Source organism: Hippopotamus amphibius, chromosome 12, assembly GCF_030028045.1.
Source record: "Hippopotamus amphibius kiboko isolate mHipAmp2 chromosome 12, mHipAmp2.hap2, whole genome shotgun sequence".
NCBI lineage: Eukaryota > Metazoa > Chordata > Mammalia > Artiodactyla > Hippopotamidae > Hippopotamus > Hippopotamus amphibius.
Window position 1 is genome coordinate 103,560,584 of NC_080197.1, and position 24,412 is coordinate 103,584,995.

A 24,412-nucleotide genomic window follows, 5' to 3' on the forward strand; every position below is an offset into this window, starting at 1 on the left:
GTTGGTTCCAGGAACCCTCTCAGATACCAAAATGTATGGATGCTCAAACCCTTTCTATAAAATGGCATAATATTTGCATATAATCTGTATATATCCTCCCATATACTTTAAATCATTTGTAGGCTACTTATAATACCTAGTAAACTATAAATGCTATGCACATAGTTGCTGGTACATGGCAAATTCGAGTTTCACTTTTTGGAACTTTATGAAAATTTCTTTTTTCCCTCAAATATTTTCTATCCAGAGTTGGTTGAAATGCAGATATGGGACCCGTGGATACACAGCAGGTTAGATTTGACCTAGTAAATTCAGAGTATTCTGGCATAGTTAGTTATTATTCTGTATCATGACAAAGTCTGCTTGTCATTTATGAGGTAATAAGGATTTTTGATCATTTAAACTAGAATGTAAGTTAGAAAGCACTGTCTTATTTGGGGGAAATGCTGTATCGTGTATTATTTTGCTAATGGGACACGTGACTTTTTTAAGTTGGGGAGCAGTGGTATATGTTTACATTCTTGGATTTTTGCATCAATCTTCTGCAACCTTTATTACTTGCTAGCCCTTTTAAAACTCTGATAACATTTAAAGAGAATAAAACATAAGTACCAGAACTTCCATTTCTGGCCAAAGTGGAGTAACAGGGACTAGACTTACCCTTCCACTTGAATGAACTAAAACCCTGACAAAACATATGAAACAGTGTTTCTCAAAACATTGAACATCAGGCAACAAAGAACAGTGATCCTTGAGAGGTATGAAACAAATGAGGTGAGCCCTATGATTTTCTCAGCTCAATTGCACTGAGAGAGTTTCCAAGACAGGGCACAGAAGGGGAAACCCATGCAAAGCCTGGCAGCCTCCCTTAGTTGAGGAAAGAGTTTGGAGTCCAGGGAGACCAAGGCAGCCAGAGTTTTCAGGGCAGAGTATCAGAGAGGAATGAGTAGCACATAAGGAGAGAGAGACCTGGAGATCTGTAGAAGCTCTATTCTAAGTCTTCAGCTGAGTTGACCAGTGCATGTTGATGAGTTGGACCATCCAAAAGAATTAGAAGGCACAATCATTTAGGTTCATTTGCCAGATGCGCAGTAAGCCAAATGCTGAGATGCCAAGGTTTGCAGCAGAAAAAGGGTTTATTCATGAGGCAGACAAGTGAGGGGTCAGGAGAACAAATCTCATATCCGCCTCGCTGATGGCGAGGGGCTCAGAGTAGTTGTGGGAATAAAGAAGCAGGGTGGTCTGAGGTGTGGGGAGTGTGGGGAAAGGTAATTGGTGATAAGAAAAAGGTGAGGTAATAGTCGTTCTCTGCAGGTGCAGCTAAGCTGTTGGGTTGGCCACAAGGTCTGTTTGTTTGTTTTCCGTAAGATGGCTCTAGTAGCACTTAGTTTCTTCAGCTTCATTCAAAGCAGTTTTGTTAGATCATCTGTGACAGCTATCATGTCAGTGTGCATTTAAAGAAAAAGACATCAAAATTGCTGAATTTTTGTGTAGCCATGTTAATATAGAAGATGGAAGGGAAAAAAAGCAACATTTTCGGCATATTATGTTTTGTTACTTCAAGAAAGGTAAAAATGCAACCGAAATGCAAAAAAAGATTTGTGCAATGTATGGAGGAGGTGCTGTGACTGATCGAACGTGTCAGAAGTGGTTTGTGAAGTTTTGTGCTGGAGATTTCTCACTGGATGATGCTCATAGTTGAGTAGACCAGTTGAAGTTGATAGTGATCAAACTGAGACGTTCATGGAGAACAATTAACGTTATGCCACGTGGGAGATAGCCGACATACTCAAAATATCCAAATCAAGGGCTGAAAATCATTTGCACCAGCTTGGTTATGTTAATCGTTTTGATGTTTGGGTTCCACATGAGCGAAAAAAACCTTGATGGTATTTCCATATGTGATTCTCTACTTAAATGTAATGAAAATGTTCCGTTTTTAAAGCAAATTGTGATGGGCGATGAAAAGTGGATACTGTACAATAATGTGGAATGGAAGAGATCATGGGGCAAGTGAAATGAACCACCACCAACCACACGAAAGGCCGATCTTCATCCAAAGACGGTGATGTTGTGTACATGCTATTATGAGCTCCTTCCGGAAAACCAAATGATTAATTCCAACAAGTACAGCTCCCAGGTAGACCAACTGAAAGCAGCACTCGACAAAAAGCATCCAGAATTAGTCAACAGAAAACACATAATCTTCCATTGGGATCATATAAGACTGCGTGTTGTTTTGATGACCAGGCAAAACCTGTTACAGCTTGGTTGGGAAATTCTGATTCATCTGCCGTATTCACCAGACATTGCACCTTCGGATTTGCATTTATTTAGGTTCATACAAAATTCTCTTAATGGAAAAAATTTCAATTCCATGCAAGACTGTAAAAGGCACCAGGACCAGTTCTTTGCTCAAAAAGATAAAAAGTTTTCGAAGATGGAATTATGAAGTTGCCTGAAAAATGTCAGAGGGTAGTGGAACAAAAGGGTGAATATGTTGTTCAATAAAGTTCTTGGTGAAAATGAAAAATGTGTCTTTTATTTTTACTTAGAAACCAAAGGTACTTTTTGGCCAACGCAATACTTGCTTCTCCGTGGGACACATGTTCAGAAAATGGAGGCATTTTTTAGCAGGTTTTGAGGGTGGAGTTTTTGGCTCTCCAATGTCAAAAGGTCACCAAGCAGACACTCACACAAGCCCAGTTGAATAGTCGATGGTCTTAACCAGTCTTAGCTCCACCTAGAGCTGAACACAGCTGATTCCAAGTTCCTGAAAAACAACTCAGGCAAATATCTTATTGTTTAGGCTATGCGAAGCTTGGAGGACGTGCAAGCCCTTGTAAAAACAAAGTGAGCTTGATCAGTGAAGGCAGGTTACAGTTCACTATTTATTAAGCAAATTATAGTGTAATGGATCTAACTGATGAGTACCCTCAGTTACACTTATAAAGAACCAAGAATAATGTGTTCACATTAGCCAGAGTGGAAAACCTTATAAATCACAGGATAGACTGCAGAGAATGGGTTTGCCTCTAGAGAAGGGCAAAATTAATCCTCTTGTCCTTCTAAGTTGAAAGTATCAAACTATTTACAAGTAACTTAACTGCATCTCAGAACAGAACACAAAATTTTGTAGGAATACAGAAATATCCAGCACACAACAAGGTAAAATTTGTAATATCTTGGATCCAACCAAATATTACCTGGAATGCAAAGAAGCAAATTATATGATGCATACTAAGGAGAAACAGCAGCGTTTAAAGAAATTTTTTTTAAGTGGAAAAGTGCAAAGAGCAAATGAAGCAAGTAGAAAACAAATAGCAAGATGGTAGATATAAACCCATTTCTGTGAACGGTTGTATTTAATGTAAATATCCCAGTTTGAGGTAGACTATAAGGTTGGATTAAAAAAAAGAGAGACCCAACCGTATACTATCTACTAGAAAGCCAGCTTGAATATAAAGATACAAATTGATTAAGAGATTGGAAAATAAGAACCGCCTCCAGTGACCCTCACTCTTATGTAATCGTCTCCTCTTTGAGTATGAGTGGAACCTGAGCATAGGAATCATTCCTGTGATTATTTATGTTATTTGACGAAAGGGAGATTACCCCAGTGAGTTTTATCTAATCATACATGCCCTTTAAAAGCAGAGTTTTCTCTGGGTGGTAACTGTAGAAGTCAGGATTCAAAGCATGAGAAGGACTCATTGCTGATTTGAAAATGGAGGGGACCACATGAGAAGGAAGACAGGCATCCTCTAGGAGCAGAGAGAGTCATTGGGCCCACAGCCAGCAAGGGAACAGGAACCTCATGCCTGTAACCATGAGAAACTGAATTCTACCAACAATCTGAATGGGCTTGAAAGTAGATTCTTCCTCAGAGCCTTCAGATAGGAGACCAGCCTGTCTGACATCTTTATTTGTTCCTTATAAGACCCTAAGTAGAGAACCCAGTTGAGCCCATCTAACTTCTGACCCACAGAACTGTGAGATAATAAATGGGTGTTGTTTTAAAATACTGTGGTTATTTGTTATGTAGCAATAGAAAATATACACATACTAACACTAATCAGAAGAAAGCTGGAATAGCCATATTGATATCAGACTTTAAGTTTTGGAACAGAGAACATTACCAGGGATAAAAAGTTCATTTCATAACCATAAATGGGCCAGGACAGTTTAAGAAAACATAATAAATAATCCGAAGTGTATACCCACCTAATGGCATAACTTGACAACATGTGAAGCAAAAACTGATAGAACTACAAGGATAAATAGAAAAATATCCACAATTATATAATGGATATTTCAATTTTCTTCTCTCCACAAATGATAGAAAACATGCAGACAGAAGAGTAGTAACAAAATAAATCAACCTACCTGTCCTAATTGAATTTATAGAATATCCCCCACTGAACAACAGCAGAATGAAAATTCTTTTCAGTTGTGCAGGGGAAGCATGTAGATAGACTGTATTCTGGGCCGTAAAACCTGCCCCAATAAAGTTAGAATTTAAATCATACAAAATATGTTTTCTTACTACAGTGGAATAAATAAGTTAATAACAGATAGATGGAACACCTTCAAGTGTTTGGAAACCAACTTACGTGTTCATAACCCATGGGTCTAAAAGAACGGGAAATTAGCAAGTATTTTTAGCTAAACAAAAGTGAAAACAAAAAAATGTATCAGAATTTGTGGAAGGCAGCTAAATAGTATGTGGAGGGTAATTTATAGCCCTTAACATCTGTGAAGAAAGGAAAGGTCTCAAATCTTTGACTGTGGTTTCTGACTCAAGAAACTAAAAGTAAGAACAAATTAAACTCAAATCAAGCAGAAGAAAGGAAATACTAATAAGTTCAGAGCAGAAATTAAAGAGAAAACAGAAAAATAGAGAAAAATCAATGAAACCAAAAACTGGTTCTTTGTGAAGAAAATAAAATTTATAAATACCTAGATTGATCACAAGAAAAAGGGAAAATATACAACTACCATCAGGAACAAGAGAGGTAACGTCAATACAGAAATCTACAAATAGCGAAAGGACAATAAAGGAATGTTGTAAACTTTATGCCATTAAATTCAGCAAATTAGATGAAAAAGACAAATTCCTTGAAAGATGAAAACTACCAGAGCTCATCCCAAAAGAATGTGGATTCTCTGAATAGCTCTATATCAATAAAATAAATTTAATTTGTAGTGTAAAACTTTCCCCAAAGAAAACATGAGACCCAGATGGTGCCACTGGTGAATTCTACGAGGTATTTAAGGGAGAAACAATGCCAGTTCAACAAAGGCTCTTTTAGAAAATTGAGGGAGAATGCTTCCCAGTTTATGCTGTGAAATCATCATTACCTTGATATCAAAATCTGACAGACATTCCAAGGGAAAAAAGTTCTAGACCAGTATCCCTCATGAACATAGATGTGTCTGTTATTAACAAAATTTTAGTAAATCACATCCAATAAATGGGATATATATGAAAATAAACATTAAGTATAAATACAGAAATAAATATTACAAAGCTAATATATAACAGGAGAGTAAAATACAAGGAAACTTCTTCAACTTCATAATGGGCACCCATGAAAAAGCTGCAGATGACATACTCAACAGTGAAAGACTGAGTGTTCTATCTCAAAAACGAGGAAAGAGCAAGGATGTCTACTCTCAGCTCTTCAAGCCAAGATTGTACTGGAGGTTCCAGGCAGTGTAATAAGGCAAGAAGAGATAAGAGGCATACAGATTGTATAGGAAGAAGTAATAAAGCTTCCTTTATTCACATACACCTATGTCTATACAGAAAATTTGATGGAATCTTCAAAAAGAAAACTTCTAGAACTAATAAATGAGATTAGCCTATAAGATACGAGGTCATTATTCAAAAACCAGTTGTATCATACAGAGTGAAGTAAGTCAGAAAGAGAAAGACAAATATTGTATGCTAATTCACATATACGGAATCTAAAAATGGTACTGATGAACTCAGTGACAAGAACAAGGAGGCAGATACAGAGAATGGACTGGAGAACTCGAAGTATGGGAGGGGGTAGGGGGCGAAGGGGAAACTGAGATGAAGCGAGAGAGTAGCACAGACATACATATACTACCAACTGTAAAAGAGATAGCCAGTGGGAAGTAGTTGTATAACAAAGAGAGTCCAACTCGAGGATGGAAGATGCCTTAGAGGACTGGGGCGGGGAGGGTGGGGGGGACTCGAGGCGGGGGGAGTCAAGGAAGGGAGGGAATACGGGGATATGTGTATAAAAACAGATGATTGAACTTGGTGTACCCCCCAAAAAATAATAAATAAAAAATAAATAAATAAATAAATTTAAAAAACCAGTTGTATTTTTCACAGTAAAAATAAACTAACATAAATTGAAATTTTAAAAATACATTTTATAATGGCACCAGAAATATAAAACACAGACAAATCTGATAATATGTGCAAGACATGTAAGCTAAAAACTACAAGACATTGCTGAGATAAATTAAAACCTAGAGAGAGAGACATTATGTTAGTGGATCAGAAAACTCAATATTGTTAAATTCCCCTCCTCAATCTAGAGATTCAGCACAATTCCAAATCACATTCCTAGTAGGCTTTTTTCCTATCTCATTTAAAAATGAGGTAGAATTTACATACCATAAAATTCATCCTTTTAAATTCTACGATTCACCTTTTTTTGGTATATTCACAAAGTTTTACAACCATCACCACTTTTTTTTTTTTTAATTTTATTTATCTGTTTATTTACTGGCTGCATTGGGTCTTCGTTGCTGCACATGGGCTTTCTCTAGTTGTGGCAAGCGGGGGCTACTCTTCGTTGTGGTGAGCAGACTTCTCATTGTGGTGGCTTCTCTTGTTGCAGAGCACAGGCTCTAGGCGCGCAGGCTTCAGTAGTTGTGGCACACGCTCTCTAGAGTGTAGCCTCAGTAGTTGTGGTGCCCAGGCTTAGTTGCTCCGAGGTGTGTGGAATCCTCCTGGCCCAGGGCTTGAACCCATGTCTCCTGCACTGGCAGGCATTGCTCCGCCAGGGAAGTCCCATCACCACATTTTAATTCCAGAAAATTTTCATCACCCCGAAAAAAACTTCGTATCCGTAGCGGTCATTCTCCATCTCCCCTCAAGACCCCAGCCCTAGACAATCATTAATATACTTTGTCTCTGTGGATTTGCCTTTTACGGACATTTTATCTAAATAGAATCATACAATATATGGCCTTAATGTTTGACTTCTTTCACTTGGCACAAAATTTTCAAGTGTCATTCATGTAACATGAGTCATTACTCCATTTTTTTTTTTATGGATGAGTAATTTTCCATTTTATGGAGATATACCACATTTAATTTATCCATTCATCAATTGATGGACATGTGGGTTGTTTTCACTTTCTGGCTGTTATGGATAATGTTGCTCTGAACATTCATGTACAGATTTTTGTTTGGATGTATGTTTTCATTGCTCATGGATCTATACCTAGACATGGAATTACTAGGTCATATAGTAACTTTATGGTTGACTATTTGAGGAATTGCTGGACTTTTCCAAAGTAGTTGCACCACTTTACATTCACACCAGCAACAAGTGGAGTACCAGTTTCTTCACATCTTGCCAGCTCTTGTTATTGTCTGTTCATTTATTATAGCCATCCTAATGGGTATGAAATGGTACCTATTGTTATTTTGATTTATATTTCCCTAGTGATTAATGATGTTAAGTATCTTATCTGTGCTGCTTATATCTTTTTTTTGGAAAAATGTCTGTTCACATCCTGTGCCCATTTTTCAATTGAGTTATTTTTCTATTTATTATGTTTTAAGAGTTGTTTGTGTATTATTCTGGATACTAGCCCCTTATCAGGCATATGATGTCTGAAAATTGTCTCCCCTTCTGTGGACTGTCTTTTACTTTCTTGATGGTACCTCTAAAGCACAAATTAATTTTGATGAAGTCCAATTTACTTTTTCCCTTTGGTTGCATGTAATTTTGGTGTCAGAAAGCATCACCTAATCCAAGATCAGAAAAGACCTATGTTTTCTTCTAAAAGTTTTATAATTGTGGCTGTTACATTTATGTCTCTGATCAGTTCTAGGTTGTATATGGTGTGAGGTAAGAATCACTTGAACAGATCAGAGAATCCAGAAGTAGATCCACACATATATGACTAGTTGGTTTTACACAAAGATATAAGAGGAATTCCATGGATAAAAGATAGTCTTTTAAATAAATGCTGCTTGAACATTAAGTATCTGTTTGCTAGAAACATGAACTTTGATCTATACCTGACACCGTATACAAAATTAACTCAAAACAGACCATAGACCTAAATGTAAAAACCAAAACTATAAAGCTTATAGAAAAAAAAATAGAAAAATTTTGTGACAGTTGTGTTAGGCAAAGATTACTTAAGTATGAATAAAAAAAGCACAATTGTTAAAAGAAAAAATTGATGACTTGTATTTCAGCATTAACAAAAGCTTCTTCAAATGACACTGTTAAGAGAATGAAAAGATAAACCACAACGTGGGAGAAAATATTTGCAAGTCACCTAACTGGTAAAATATTTATCAGCAGAACAAAGAATTCCATAAAGCTCAGTGGAAAAGATAGACAAAAGGTTTGAACAGATGCCTCTCTAAAAAGATAGTGTTTTCAAAAAGCACATGTAAATATACTCAGCATCATTAGTCATTAGAAAAATGAAGATTAAAACCACAATGAGATCCCACTATACATATGTTAAAATGACTAAAATTAAAATTTAGAAGATGAACCCATACCAAACATTGACAAGGATGTGGAGCAAGTAGAACTTTCATACACTGTTTTTGGGAATGAAATAGTCTTGCAGTTTCTTAAAAAGCTAAACATACATTTACCATAGGAATCAACCATTCCACTCTTAGGTATTTACCCAAGAGAAATGAGACCATCCGTATGAAAGCTTGTACACGAGTGTTCATATCACTATATTTGTAGTAGAGAAAATTGGAAACAATCCAAAAAGCCCATCAGCAGATGAATGGATAAACAAATTATGAAACATCCGTATAATGAAATCCTACTCAGCAATTAAAAGGAATGAACTATTAACACATAAAAACATGGATGGATTTCAGGATAATGATAAAGCATAAATGAAGCCAAACAAAGCAGTACATATTATTTTTATATAATATTCTAGAAAATGCAAAGTAGTCTACAGTTGCAAAATACAGATAAGTGGTTTTCAGGGGACAGGACAGTGGACCTGGATGGACAGGAAGAAGAGATTACAGAAAAGGGCTACAGGGAGACCTTGGGTTAGGAGGGATGCTGATAGATGTGTTCATCATTTTGGTAGTGATGGTGTTTTCACACTTGTATTTGATGTCAAAACATCAGGTTGTACACTTTAAATCTGCAACAGTTTATTATCAATTGTATATTAACAAACAGAAGTAACAAAAATTTGGGGATCTGTGTTTAAGGGTGTTCTCCCCCCTTAGAAATGATTCAAAAATTGATCATTTTATTTTATCCACTAGCTATAAATTACTATTTGGATTCTGTTGCATAATAAAATCATTTATTCAGACTCTTGAATTATTGTGGAGAATAGCAGAGGTCTTAATTTTTAAACTTTTATTTCTTTTCCTAAATTTACTTTGAAGTAGTCTGTTACAGTGGAAAGAAAATGGATATTAGTGTAAACAGATACATTTTTGAGTCCAGTCTCTACACCTTTCTGTATGTAAACTTGGGCAAGTTAATCAATACCTGAATCTATTTATTAAATAAAATGGAGCTATCTACTTCATAATATTGTTTTGAAAATCAACTGAGGTAAAAGGGTTTTCCATCATAATACCTTTCATAGTACCTGCAATTTTCTGGATGAATGATTTGGGGCAAGTTACTTGATTTTCTTGAATGTATTTTTTAATCTAAGATAGATATCTATCTTATAGGATTGTTTTGAGAATAGACTGAGATAACATGATCATCTGCTGTGATGTGACTCATAGTACATGATGCATGTAGGGTTTTAGAGTTTCACTTTCAGAGGGCTCTGGAACTTGTTCCAAATTGTCAGTTTTCATCAAGAATTTTAAAGTTACAACTCAGTTTTTTAAAAACCAAGCTTAAAAATTATATTTACTTTGCATCTGCTATTGTAGTTCATATAAAATTCAGAGTTTTCCCATTCCTCTTCTATATTAACATAGTTTTCTCAGAGTTTAGTATGATTCTGTGACCATAGATTGATCCTACATAGAGAAAATAACTTTCTCTTAATCTCTTCAGCATTTTTCTCACCTCTTGATTTATATTGTTATATTTAATTAAAAATAGTACATTCTCATTATTGAAATGCTGCCAGGAAAAATTTTGCTTCCCATGTTTGTTAATTTAGGGCTAACTTAGAATGGAAAAATCTTCTTTGTGTTTTTCAGTTACTTACAAATATTCAGTAAACTATTTCTTTTTCTGTTTCTACACTTTGGAAATTCAAGTAAAGGACCAGATAATAATCAGTGAGTCTCAGATTAGGACTGTGATCTAGGTATAGCTCAAGGTATTGCTTCTAGATCTCTGGCCTACTCTGTACTACATTTCTAGTTCAACTGGAATTTTGAAAATGGATCATAGAATTAGAACCATATCTGAACAGCTACTTCTATGTTAAATCTGTGAAAGAATCTAGATCGTGGGCCCTCTGGAGTAATGAGATGCCCTTTTGTGATTTCCAAGATGGTTCCCAGCCCAGTTGCTTTGGGATCATTGTAAAGAGTTATTGATTTGCTTCTGAATTTTCTTCATCGGTTAATGCTAGAATGATCACTATTAGCATGTGAGGGATCTCCGATGCTCAAAATATGTGTGAAACATTCTTCATTCATTCAGATGCTTTGGCTAGCAGTTACACTTCAGTATTTTTTTAAAAGCCCAATAAAAGAAAAGTAATTTTTTTAAGCACTGTTGGTTGACTAATGGTACACATTGCAACTTTGTAAAGCAACAATTTATTTTGGAATATGTAGACTTATATGTTAATCTCTTCAGAGCTTTCTTCAAAACTCATTATTTAAATACCTGAATTAGTCTTCATGAGTTTAAGTAATTTGTAATGTGTACAACCAGAGTATTTAGAGATATGTACTATGGTTTGTTTTTTTTTTATGTATTGAGTTTATTTTTCCTTTTGTAGATGGTGATGCCCAGTCACTTAAGGAGCATCTTATTGATGAATTGGATTACATACTGTTGCCAACTGAGGGCTGGAATAAACTCGTCAGCTGGTACACGTTGATGGAAGGTCAGGAACCAATAGCACGAAAGGTACATATTAAGAATAACTGAATAGAAATATTTTTCTTAAACAATTCACGTTTTGTAGTTAATTTCAGTGACTTATGAAGCCTCTTCAATTATTTTGAAGAAAAGACCATCAAAATGTTACTGCCCACTAACACATGTGGAGGGTTTACTATATGCTAGCCACTGTTATAAGCACATCATGTATGTTATTAACTAATTTAATCCTCCTAAAAAACTCTTTAAGGTAGTATTTTTATCCCCATTTTATAGGTAAGGAAATGAGGGCAGAGGTAGAGAGGTTCAGGGTCTTTTAGAAAGCCACATGAGTTTACATACTTAAGTAGCCTGACTCTTGTTTTCTTAACCAACATGCTGCACTACTTTTTTGATTTAAAAAAAAAAAAATTTTAATAACGAAGAAACTAAAAGTAGAAGAAATATTTTACAACATAGAATTTTCTTAAAACTTGAAAATACATTTTTCTTATCCCTATTTTAAGTTTTACAATTACAATCTAGAAACATTAAAAAAGACCCACTTTATTATTTGAAACTAAAAAGTCATATATGAAAGTGTGGGTATTGCCATAGTAAAATAATACCAAGTGCTGAAAGTAGACCTGTTAGCCTTACACAAGTATTTGGTAGTGTATTTGGTTGGACCAGAATTATTTATCTGATTTTATTTCCATATAAAAACAATTGAAAAACCAATTACAAGGGTATAAACCTCTAGTGGACCAAACCATATTTGGATTTATTTGGAACTGGTGCTGCAAAGTTGACATATTAACAATTCATGTTTGTATATCAGCAGTTTAGATACAGAATTGAATTTTGTTTTCCGAATAGAATGTGAATGTGCCTCTGATGTATGTGGTTTAGTTTTGTTCCTTAATTTCACTCAGTCTTTCCTTGTAGCCATTTCAAACTTAAGATTCATCTCTTCTAGGAATGCTAGCCATATAAAATGGCCTATCATTTTTATCTGTGGTTGCTGGAGAATTGAGTGTTTTGACCATTTGGAGGATAAATGGTTTAGCTGTAAAGCTGTCTAGAAGAAGACCTTCATTCCTGGGATAAAGGAAAATCTAGAATATGTCTGGAATATCTTCAAATGTTAAACTGTATTAATTCAGCCTTAATGATATGTTTTCTTCTTAATAAATGTAGCATACCATATAGTATAGTAAACAGATCAACTGACAACTCCATTGGCATTTCTTCTTGAAAGAGGCTTTATTGGCATTTCTTGAAATCTGTGTCTGATAAGCAAATTAAATTCAAGAAGCTAAAGAATGTTGAAGAATTCATACAGGGAGAAAAAAAAAGTTTAAGAAGTCTGTTAGGAGGCTATATGTTTATTTTTAATAATGTAGTTGGAATTTACTCAGCTTGTAAAATAATTTTCAAACTTTGATGTGTATAAAATTACCTAGAGTACTTATTAAAATGTGTCTTCCTTTAAAATTGAATCAGTAAGTCTGGGAATTTTCATTTTTGCTATGCTTCTGATGCCAGTGAACTCACTTAAATAACAGTCTCTGATGCCAGTGGAACTTACTTAAAAGAATACACTGGTCTCTTTGAATTTTACTAATCTCTGATTGCATTAAGGAATCTGGAATTGGTAATGCTCCTGCTGTCATGTAGAAACAAAGTTAACCATCTTCCTGGGCCTCAAATCATCACTAAAATGTCAGGCATTCATTTTAAAACAAAAACAAAACAGGCAAATGAGGAGGAAGTACAGTGGAACCAAAATCCAAGAGAAACAATAGATAATAGAAACAGACCCATGAGGAATCCAGATAATGGAATTATCAGACAGAAACCTTAAAACACTGTACTTGTTATGTTCAAGAAAATAAAAGATACTTGAAGAACCAAATGTAAATCTAAAATTGAACAATAATGTGAAAATACTAAGACTTAAGGACTTACTATTTGGATGAAATACTAGACTAAAAAGAAAGAATGTGTAAACTCAGTGATAACATCAGTAGAAAATATATAGACTAAAGCTCAAGACATTGAGAATGGAAAATAAAGAAAAAAGCAGAGGGACACATGGAACACAGTGAATAAGTGTAACATACATTTAAGTGGACTCCTCAAAGGAAAGGAAAGACAGAAAGGGGTAGAAGTAATATTGGAAGTAATAGCTGAGATTTTCCAAAAATGATGAAAGAAATGCTATGAATCCCAAGCTGAAAAAATACAAACAAAACCACACACAGTAAAACTGTTGCGAGACAAAGATATTCCTGATAGTAACCAGGAAAATATATATATTACCTTCAAGGTAAGGGTGAGACAAAGAAATGATTTCTCAAGAGAAATGAAAGCCAGAAAAATAATGGCATATCTTCAGCATGCTGAAAGAAAATAATTTCTAAACTTGAATCCTATGACCAAGGAAAGGATCCTTTAGAATAATGCTGACAAAAGCTGTTTTCAGATGAACAAATTGATAGTCTTTGTTACCGGCAGACTTGAACTAAGAAAATACAAAACCATCTTCAGAATGAAAAATTACTCCGTATAGAAGCTTGGAGACACAGAAAAAAATGTTGACTGACAAAAGCAAATACTGTGAATAAATGTTAAGGCAGGCTGTTTAAAATAGTAATAATTTCTTATGAGGGAGAAAATATGTATAAAATTAAAGTACATAGCAATGTTAACATATAAATTAAGATAGTCGCCCCCAAGACAACGCACATTATTTTTGCCTCCTCATGTTCACAGCCTGGGATTGTCCCCACCCGCATGGTACCAGCGTCTTGGTATTGTACTGGTCTTTGTGGCCACTGGCATATAGCAGATGTCATTGTACAGTATATCACTCTCAAGATTAGATTTTAGGTCAAAGGTATAAACTTACAGTTATAAAGTTAATAAGTCATTGCAATGTATTGTATAGCATGGTGACTGTAGTTAAAAATATTATATTGCATATTTGGAAATTACTAAGAGTTCTAGGAGATTTTAAAAGTTCTCATCACAAGAAGAAAAGTGTAACTATGTCGGGTGATGGATGTCAACTAGACTTGCTGTGGTGATCATTTCACCATATATTACAAATATTGAATAGTTGTGTTGTACACCTGAAACGAATATCCTGTTATATGTCAATTGTACCTCATTTAAAAAGAAAAGGTTAGAGTATAACAGACACCTTGGCTTACATCTTGGAAGCACACGCCCTCATGCTCTCTCTCATTCCTCAGTCTGGGAAATCCAACTGCACACTCAGGCAGCCTGTGGAGGGGCTCACATATTAAGGAACTGAGATCTCTGGCCAATAGAGAGGAATGGAGCCCTGCTAACAGCGGTGAGAGTGAGCTTGGAAGCGAATCCTCCAGTCTCATTTGAGCTTCCAGATAATTGAAGTCCCAGCCCGCAGCTTGACAACAACCTCGTGAGAGATCCCAAGCCAGAACAGCCCAGCTAAGCTGCTCCAGATTCTTGACCCTCAGAAACTATGTGAGATAATGTTTGCTTTGTTAAGCTGATAAACTTGGGGTAATGTCTTATGCAGTAGTAGGTAGCTAAGACTGATTTTGGTACCTGGAAGTTGTATGCTACCGTAACAAAAACTTGAGATGTGGTGGCGGCTTTGGAACTGGGCAGTGGGTAAAAGCTGTAAGAATTTTAAGAATATTAAAGAAAGCCTAAAGTGCCTTGAATAAATTGGTAGTAGAATTTTAGACTTTGAGGAGCCTGCCAGTGAGATCTTAAGGGAAAGTGAGTAAAATCTTATTGGAACCCAGTGGCTTTTGTTGTAAGGCGGCAAAAAGTTTAACAACGTGTCAACTGCAGTAAACTGAAAGGTAAAAAATATATTTAATAAACTGAACAGTCTGCCAAAATGTTGAAAGTACTGCTGGGTTTCTTCTTGTGCTGCTTCTGGTCAGATGTGAGAAGAGAGAGAAGCTAAAGAAAGGACTGTTCAATAAAAAGGAGCCAAAACTTGCTAGTTTTGAAAATTAGCCGCTCCAGATGACAAACAGTGCTAAGACTAAGAAATGTTTCTGAGCAAAGATCAAACTCAAGGCACTCTCAGTAAAGCATGGTCTAAAGTTGAAGCCAGGGTTGTGACTGTAAAGTTTCTCTGTTAAGGCCTCAGAAAAGTGGAAGATGGTTTCTGACAATACTCTTCAGAGAAAAAAAAGGTCCTTTAAAGAATTTCAGGGTGTATTTTATACCTCCTTTCAATATGTGGCTTCTAGGAACAGTGGGGCTTCTAAGAAGCTTTAGGGCAGTGTCCCTGTGCCTTCTCAGTATAAACCCAAGATAGAAAGGACTTACCTAGAGGACATTTGTGGTTGTGACTTTTGCCTACTGAGTTGCTTTCTGGGTTGAGATCCACTGGAGACCAACAGTGTTTTCAAGAACCACTCTCATCTTGGACTGCAGAGACAGTATAAAATTAAAGAGGCCTTTGACCTCCCAGACTTCTACAAGCAGGAATCAGACTGAGAATTCACTCAACTGCAAACGTGCTAACTTTCAAGAAAAAAGGATGACTCAGAAAACAGAACCAAGTGTTATGAAGAGTCATTTTCAGGTCAGGGCAAAAAGTGAGCCCTACTCAAGGAACTTTCAGTATTTGCCCAAGTGGATTTCAAAAATTCATGGTCTAATAACTTCTTTGTACCCCTTCATTTCCCCCACTTTAAATATTCTCTTTGGCGCGCCCCACCATTTTATTTTGGGTGTAAGTAGGACAGAGAATTTATGTTTTAGTTCATAGGCCTAGACATCAAGAGGAACTATACTCAAGATGCTTAAGGAACTATACCCAAGGATCCTCATCTGTACCTTAATCAGATATAGATGACAAGTTTCTGAACTTTGAGTTGATACTATAATGGGATGAGACTGGTGGGGGCCTTTGCAGTGGGGGACTGTATTTTGCATATTGGTGGGAGAGATTGTGACTTAATTGGGTACCAGAGGGTGGACTGTGGTACACAGCCTCAAAGATGCTCCCAAGTTATCACCACCTCCTGTTATTCACACTCTTACGTAATCTACATCATACCAGAGTTGGTCTGTGTGACCAGTAAAATACGGCAGAAGTGATAGTATGTCATTTCTGAGATTAGTTTATGAAAGGTACTAGTACTTCTAACTTGGGAGTGCTCTGTGCTCTCTCTTGGATCAGTCACTCTGAGTGAAGCCATATGCCATGCAGGCAGCCTATGGAAAGACTCACAGGAGGAGGAACTGAAGTCTCTGGGAATGGCTGGAGAGGAACAGAGGCTTGTCAACAACACATGAATGAGCTTGGAAGCAGATTTGAACAGTGTGATTAACCACCATGACCTAATTGACATGCATTGCACTTAGTCAATGCAGAATACAAGATTTTTTTAAGTGGAACTTTTACCAAAGTTAACCACATGCTGGGCCATCAAGCAAATTCCAGTGTATTTCTAATGATAGAAATTACTGCGTGTTTTCTGTCCTCGGGGGAATTTAGAAGCCGGTAACAAGAAGATAACTAGGTGATCTCTCAGCTACCTAGAGATGAAACAATATACTTCTCACTAATCCTTAGGTCAAAGAAAATATAAAAGGTAAAATTAGGCGTATCTTGAACTGAATGATAACGATACAGCATAAAAGAATGACTAAAGTCATTCTTAGAAGGAGCTTTATAGCTTAAATGTAAATACTGGAAAAGAAGAAAGACTGTTGTCTCAAGAAGTGAAGAAACGGATATTAAGCCTAACCAAGAAATCATCATGTGAAGTAGACTTTAAAAATAAAATAGAAAAAATTTTGCCTTAAGTGAACAAAGTTGACTCATGGTAAAGAACATTGAAATTAGACCAGTAAAATAAAGATGAGCCCTGACAAGACTGATTAAAAACAAAAGGAAAATAGGCACAAATCACTTATATTAGGAATGAAAAGGGGGACATCAGAGCAGAGTCTAAAGACTTTTTAAAAGATTAATTTTGAACAGTTTAATGTCGTTTGAAAATTTAGGTAAAATGGACAAATTGCTAGAAAAATACAGCAGTGTTGAAATAATAAGACAGAAAATTTCAGTTGCCCTATCTGAATAAAGAAATTAAATCATTAAATAAAAATCTTTTCACAAAGAAAACTGTAGCTCCAGAACATACCACCAGTAAATATTCTAACAAATATTTAAGAACACAATTTTAGCAAGCCAAACCCAGCAGTGTGCAAAAAAGGAATTAAAAAATGGCCAGGCTGGATGTTTTCAGATGCAATTTTGATTTTACTTTGAATATCACTTATTATAATCTTCGTATTTGCTGAATAAAGTAGAAAAACCATTTCAGTAGGTGCAGCAAAGGCATTTGATAAAACTCACTATCTATGTGAGATTTAAAAAACCACTAGAAATAGAAATCTACTGCAGGGTAGGTTACATTACTGGTAAGATATTCAGAGCTCTCCCTCTCAGATCAGGGACAAGACAAGGGCTTAGCCAGTGTGCTGATGCAAGGAAAAGACCTAAAAGAATAAGTTTTGAAAACGAAGAAAGGAAATTGTAATGTTTTAGAAGACATGATTATATATGTTGAAAATTCCAAAAATTATACTAATAAACCATTAAAATTAATAAGTTTCACAAGGTGGATGGATGTAAGGTAAATATAGACAAATCAATTATATATCAGCAACAAATAAAGTTGAATTTTAAAATAATGTTTACAACAGATCAAAGGACTTAGAAATAAACCTTACAAAAACTACTTTTCTGCAATGAAAATTATAAAACATTACTGAGCAAAATTAAGACCTAATGAGTTAATGGTCAGGGGGTCACCAAACTTTTTCTGTAAAAGGCCAAAGAGTAAATATTTTCAGCTTTGTGGGCCAAAATGTTCACTGTGGAAACAACTTACTTCTGCTGTTTTGGGTGCAAAAAACAGCTGTAGGTGACACGTACGTGAATGGGAATCACTGTGTTTCAGTGAAGTGTTATTTACAGAAATGGGTGCTGAGTCAGATGCAGCCTGTGGAGCGTAGCTGGCCTGCCCTGACCTAGGGGCTCGTTACGTACTGTCCGCCAGCGTCATCAAAAGAGGGGCGACTGGATGTTATGTGCATCTTAGAGTATGTCTCAGTCTGTATACTAGTCCTAAAAATTGCAAGAGTAAAAAGATGGATGGTGAACTTTTCGGTTAAAAGACGCTTGAGACTTATCAGTCATTTGCAGTGTATGGGCTTTATTTGGATCTGTATTAAAAATGATTTTAATTTTAATTAATTTAACATGAATGGATATTTGGTATTAAGGGATTAGCTTTAGTATTTTAGGAGTGATAATGTTGTTATGGTTATGTTTGAGGCCTTGTTTTTAAGGAAATATATCCTGAAATATTTGTATAGACTATCACAAGTAAGATTTGTTATATGTTAACACCTGTGATTTTATACCTGTGTTATACTTCTCTGCTAGTCTGTCTGTCTTTGCTACTAGGTATTCTCACCCTGATTCCAGGGACTGGCTCTAATTCACCTGTGTATTTCTAGCACTAAGCACAGATGCTCAGTAAGTGCTGCCAAAGTGAGTGTGGCTAACTCCTCAGAAATAGAAGGTGTTTCCATTAGGCCCAGTGTTATCAAATTGTTTTAAAGCACCAGATTTCTCTAAAAATTACTTTGTGTTTCCAAGAGGGGAGAAGTAGGCACTTGGAATGAAGTAAAGTTTCTGTGCAACTTTCATATGCTGATGTAAAGAATGGACTACGTTAGGTTATTTCATGGTATATTTCATGGCTTTAGTCAAAATGCTCTCTAATATTCACAGCAAAATGAACTAATGGAAATTATTTTCAATTCAACATAAACTTGTATTTCCCTAACTAACTTAGTAAAGAAACTTGACCTTGGTTGTGACCATGAATTAATAGAATCCAAGCACAGATTCCATCTTGTGCTTGCTCCTTATTCATGACACAGAACAATATTATAATTCACTTAGGAAAAGAAACACTTCAGCCATTGCCTCTAATTCTGAAACATAACTTACTTCTGAATATTCAACTTCCTGTCTTATTTCAAATGTATATTTTAGTGGTTATAATAACTAGGTAAATATAACTTTGTAGCCTATATTTTTTATAACCCTCTTTCTTCCTGTTAGTCTTAATAGTGATCATTTTACATGATTATTTTCAGCACAAACATTTTTAATGAAGGTAGGATACTTTATGTAAACAAATATAAAGGATATGCTGTATGAACAAATAATGCACATAGTATGATGCTAACATAAATATGCTAATTATTTTTCTTTGCTGTGATGCTGTTGTATTCAAGCTTAATCATTCATATAGTACAGTTCTTTCAAATAAAAATTGTTGGAGGACAAACTTGTATTTTCCTTAAAATACACTGCTTTTGAAAACAGTGAAATATCTTATAAATATAGTAGTAGTATTCTGAGTAGTGATAAGGAGGGTTTTAGCAACGTAAGATATTGTTGGAGAAAAGAAAAAAGAATAATGAGAAAAATTGTGAATCCCAGTAAAGAGTGGTTTTTGAAATAATCTTGATTTTTTTAAAAAAATTTTATTTTATTGGAGTAAAGTTGATTTTCAATGTTGTGTTATTGTATAGTAAAATGATTCAGTTATACATATATGAATATTCATTCTTTTTTAGATTCTTTTCTCACATAGGTTATCACAGAATATTGAGTAGAGTTCCCTGTGCTATACAATAGGTCCCTGTTGGTTATCTATCTTACATATAGTGGTGAAACAGTGAGTTGTTGTTTTATTTTCATTGCTTTTTTTTTTGCTGCATTGGTTCTTCGTTGCTACATGCGGGCTTTCTCTAGTTGTGGCAAGTGGGGGCTACTCTTTGTTGTGGTGCAGGGGCTTCTCATTGTGGTAGCTTCTCTTGTTGCAGAGCAGAGGCTCTAGGCAAGCATGCTTCAGTGGTTGCAGCACTCGGGCTTCAGTAGTTGCAGCACTCAGGACCCAGAGCGCACGGGCTTCGGTAGTTGTGGTGCATGGGCTCAATAGTTGTGGTGTGCAGGCTCTAGGGTGCACGGGCTTCAGTAGTTGCAGCATGTGGACTCAGTAGTTGTGGCTCCCAGGCTCTGGAGTGCAGGCTCAGTAATTGTGGCACACAGGCTTAGTTGCTTCGCAGCATGTGGGATCTTCCTGGACCAGGGATCACACCTGTGTCCCCTGCATTAGCAGGTGGATTCTTAACCACTGTACCGCCAAGGAAGTCCCTGTTTTCATTCTTGACAGTGAGTTTCTGACAGTTAAATCGCCAGATTCTTTCCAGGAAAGTATCTATTTAATATTATGAAAATTAATTCTCATTTCTTAAAAAAACTGTGCTTGCTTAGAAAATATATACCTCAATATAAATCATAATGAGGGATTTTCTTATTTTTTTTATTTTATCCTCTTTCTTTATCCTGTTACCTGCTGTATTGTTAGTCATGCCTCACCCCCACCCCTCCCATTCCCCCATAAAATGAGACCTGTAGGTACCTCAGTTCTGATAACCTACCAATGGTTAGTAACTAACCTGATATAAAATTATTTTAGTATTCTTACTCAGTTGAGTCCCAGAGCAGAAGTTTCTGATTGATAAGAATATTTGATTCCTAGCTTTATAGCTCCAAGTAATCTTATAAAATGAGGTAATATCCTTTACTTCATTCTTAACTTGAAATAAGCATAAAGCAAAATCCTTCAAATAAAATGTAAAACAAATTTAATGAGTTCAGGGTTAGACAGTTGCATACTAGTTTGTAAAATGGGTTAAGTTAATTAACGGGAAGTGCATGCTGTTGCTTGTTTCAGAAATGTGAATGTAGCAAGTATAATTGGGAGAATATATGTGAAAGAGTATCATAAAAATTAGCATCAGATTGGATATTTTAAGTACTAGACAAACTACATTTGAACTTTTTGAGCGAAAACAATTTCCCTGCAAGTGAAAGACAGATGTGAGTCCCTTACTGACTTGATGGTAAGCGCACGAGTACAGCCGTCATTGGGAGCCTCCCTTTGGCCATATTTGTCTACTGTATCACATGTCAGGCCAATTACTATTTTCAGAAACAGTGTTCATGACTGAAATCCTACAGTTAACCTTTAGAAGATCAAAAGGAAATATACTTATTTAAAAGGTGACCCTAATATATACGTATTTTCTCTTTTTCTGCTTTATTGCTTGTATGTTTAGCAGCTTTTTTTTTTTTTTCATTTGTTGCGTAGAATTACTGAGTGTGCGTTTAAAGGTCAAACAAAGTCATCTTAGGATGGAAAACTAACATATTAATTACAGGGCATAGCTGAATATTTTGGCAACAGTAATTTGTAATTATTGTTTTAAAAGATTTCTTTTAAGGTACAGTGTTATAGTTGTTGCTGACTGAAATTGTATAAGACATAATTTTTAAAGGTTTTCTCCTGGAGATCAAATACTAAAGCCTAAAAGTATGTCTGTATCTTTAATCAGAGCTGTATTTACACTTTGCATGTATTTTCTCATCGTAAGTATTAAATGTATTCATTATTTATAGTACACCAAAGTATTTTCATAGAGTAGCAGAATTTCTAAACTGTCTGCTGATGTTTATATCATGATTGTTCATATTCTGTTAAATAGTAAAATTTCCAAAAATGTTCCTGTCTTTTTCAGCTATCCAGTATCTTTTATCTTATATTGATGGGTTTTAATAGTTACTGTTTTTTCACTGGAGACCTGTAGTTTTTCTCTAAAGCCTCTTTTGAGAAGTATATTGTTACTGAAAACAGTGAAATATATCAAGCTATAGGTGACACCAATTTGTTTTGTTTTTTAGGTGGTTGAACAGGGTATGTTTGTAAAGCACTGCAAAGTAGAAGTATATCTCACAGAATTGAAGCTCTGTGAAAATGGAAACATGAACAATGTTGTAACTCGAAGATTTAGCAAAGCTGACACAATAGGTAATGCAAGATTCTGTTTCTTTGTTAAACCATTGCTTTTAGAAATTTATTTAAAATTCTATTTATTATGTGCTACTAAGATAACCATTTTAAGAGTTTATCCTTAGACATTACAGATTACCAAGCTTCATGTAATATGTCTTAGCTTAGAGTTGAATTATTTATCGTTTCTAGGTCTACTTTACATTATTAGATGAGTTTAATATTTGTGCCATTTTGCTTTTTTTTTTAATTTTTTTTAATTTTTGGGGGGTACACCAAGTTCAATCATCTGTTTTTATACACATATCCCCGTATTCCCTCCCTCCCTTGACTCCCCACCCCTTGATTTTTTAAAAAAATCAAATAATTATTGTTTTAATTTAGCATTTGAAAATATAGATCATGTTTGTAACATGAATATAAAGTAGCACTTTAAATAAAAATTTCCTTAGGTAATACTTTGTCAGGTAATGTAATATATATACCAATAATAATAATTTACGCTTCTTAGCGTGGAAAATGACTGTTTATTTTCCTTTGCCTCTCTGCTTATTCTTTGCATTCTGAGTGCAGTTAAGTAGCTACCTACAGCAGTGCGCTTAGCATTATTATGACTCATCGGTTTTTGGGTTTTTTTTTATAATGAGTAGGTTACAGAATTATAGTATCGAATATAAGTGTGCCAGACTTCTTCTATATATTTATATATCTACATATCTTTATATATTTACATATCTACACATATAAGTGTATATTAAAATACATGTAAATTTTAAAAGTTCTGTTTAAAAGCTACATGTTAATTTAAGATCAAGAGCATATTGAATAAACAAAACGAAACTCATAGATTCAGAGAACAGATTGGTGGCTGCCAGATGGGAGCGGTTTGGGAGTTGGGTAAAATGGGTGAAGGGGATTAAGAGGTATAAAATTCCAGCTATAAAATAAGTAGTCATGAGGATGTAATGTACAGCATGGTGACTATGGTCAATAATATTGAATTGCAAATTTGAAAGTGGCTAAGAAAGTAAATCTTAAAAGTTCTCATCACAAGGAAAAAGAATTTTTTCTAACTTTGTATGGTGACAGATGGTCACTTATTGAGGTGATCATTTAGTGCTGTATACAAATGTGGAACCATTATGCCATACACCTAGAATTAATATAATGTTGTCTGTCAATTATACTTCAATTTAAGAAAAGAATATATTGAATAAAATCTTTTTTAAATAAATGGTTATGCATTTAATAACAAAATTGCAGTACTTTTTGATAAGACACAACTCAGCAATTATAAAAGGTAGTTATTTATTTTCAAATAAAAGTTTTGGAACAGTAGATTAATGGTAATAACATTGATGTCGTTGGAAAAGGTAAATGGAGACTGGAGAAGGATATAACACTTAATGTAGAACTCAGCAAGAAAGAGAGATTAGCAAATTTATGAATTATAGCACCATATAGCTTTCCTAGTTGGAACCAGTCATTAAGTACACTTTATTAAAAGTAAATAAAAGTATTTCTGAATTTCATAAGTATATTTGATTTTCACCACTTAGCCATTTCACTGCAGGAAAATAGTTTTAATCCATAATTTTCATTAAATAGTACCATTCTTCAGTACCTAATGCTTGGTTACTCCTAATGTTTTTCCCAAATATTATGTATAAGTTTTTTATTTTCCTTCTCTTTATTTAGCTAGAACATTTGTAAGTTGAGATGTAATTTCAGTAAACTCATATGGTCATCTAAGATGAATGCTTAAAATGTTAGGAACTCCAAATAAATGTCATTTTATTATATTATTATGGATAAAGTACTTAACATTTGCACTTCTAGATTTTTGGAACATACTCAGGAAAGCTTTAAAACATTTCTACATCCTAAAAACTGAAAATTTTAAATATATAACATTACATTAATCATGATATTAAAATCTGCACAGTGAGAATCTGTGTCTATCCAACAAAGATGATCTATTAAAAATAATTCAGAGACTAATCTCTGAAATGTTATTTAGCCAATTGGAATATAAATAAAAAGCTACCTCTAAAATGCTTGATGTAGATAATGTTTTCTAGTCATTTTAAAGTTTGGTATTTTCTTTGTTTCCTACTTCATTTCCATAGGAAAATGACATATAAATTATATGAGACA

General features: G+C 34.8%; 1 protein-coding gene across 10 annotated transcripts in view; it reads left to right on the forward strand.

Moving 5' to 3' along the window:
• USP15 (ubiquitin specific peptidase 15) overlaps positions 1 to 24,412 on the forward strand; it is a 115,894-nt gene that overhangs the window by 19,399 nt on the left and 72,083 nt on the right. For 7 of the 10 annotated variants that reach the window (XR_009048569.1, XM_057704108.1, XM_057704103.1 and 4 more), the window contains exons 3-4: positions 11,206 to 11,336; positions 22,147 to 22,273. Coding sequence is in view for 9 of the 10 variants with exons in the window: in XM_057704108.1 (XP_057560091.1) it covers positions 11,206 to 11,336; positions 22,147 to 22,273 (258 nt within the window). In the remaining variant the exon portion in view is untranslated. Of the gene's footprint in view, positions 1 to 11,205; positions 11,337 to 14,548; positions 14,805 to 21,212; positions 21,469 to 22,146; positions 22,274 to 24,412 lie in introns of those variants that run through there. The other 3 variants (XM_057704111.1, XM_057704104.1, XM_057704105.1) reach the window with 3 other exon arrangements.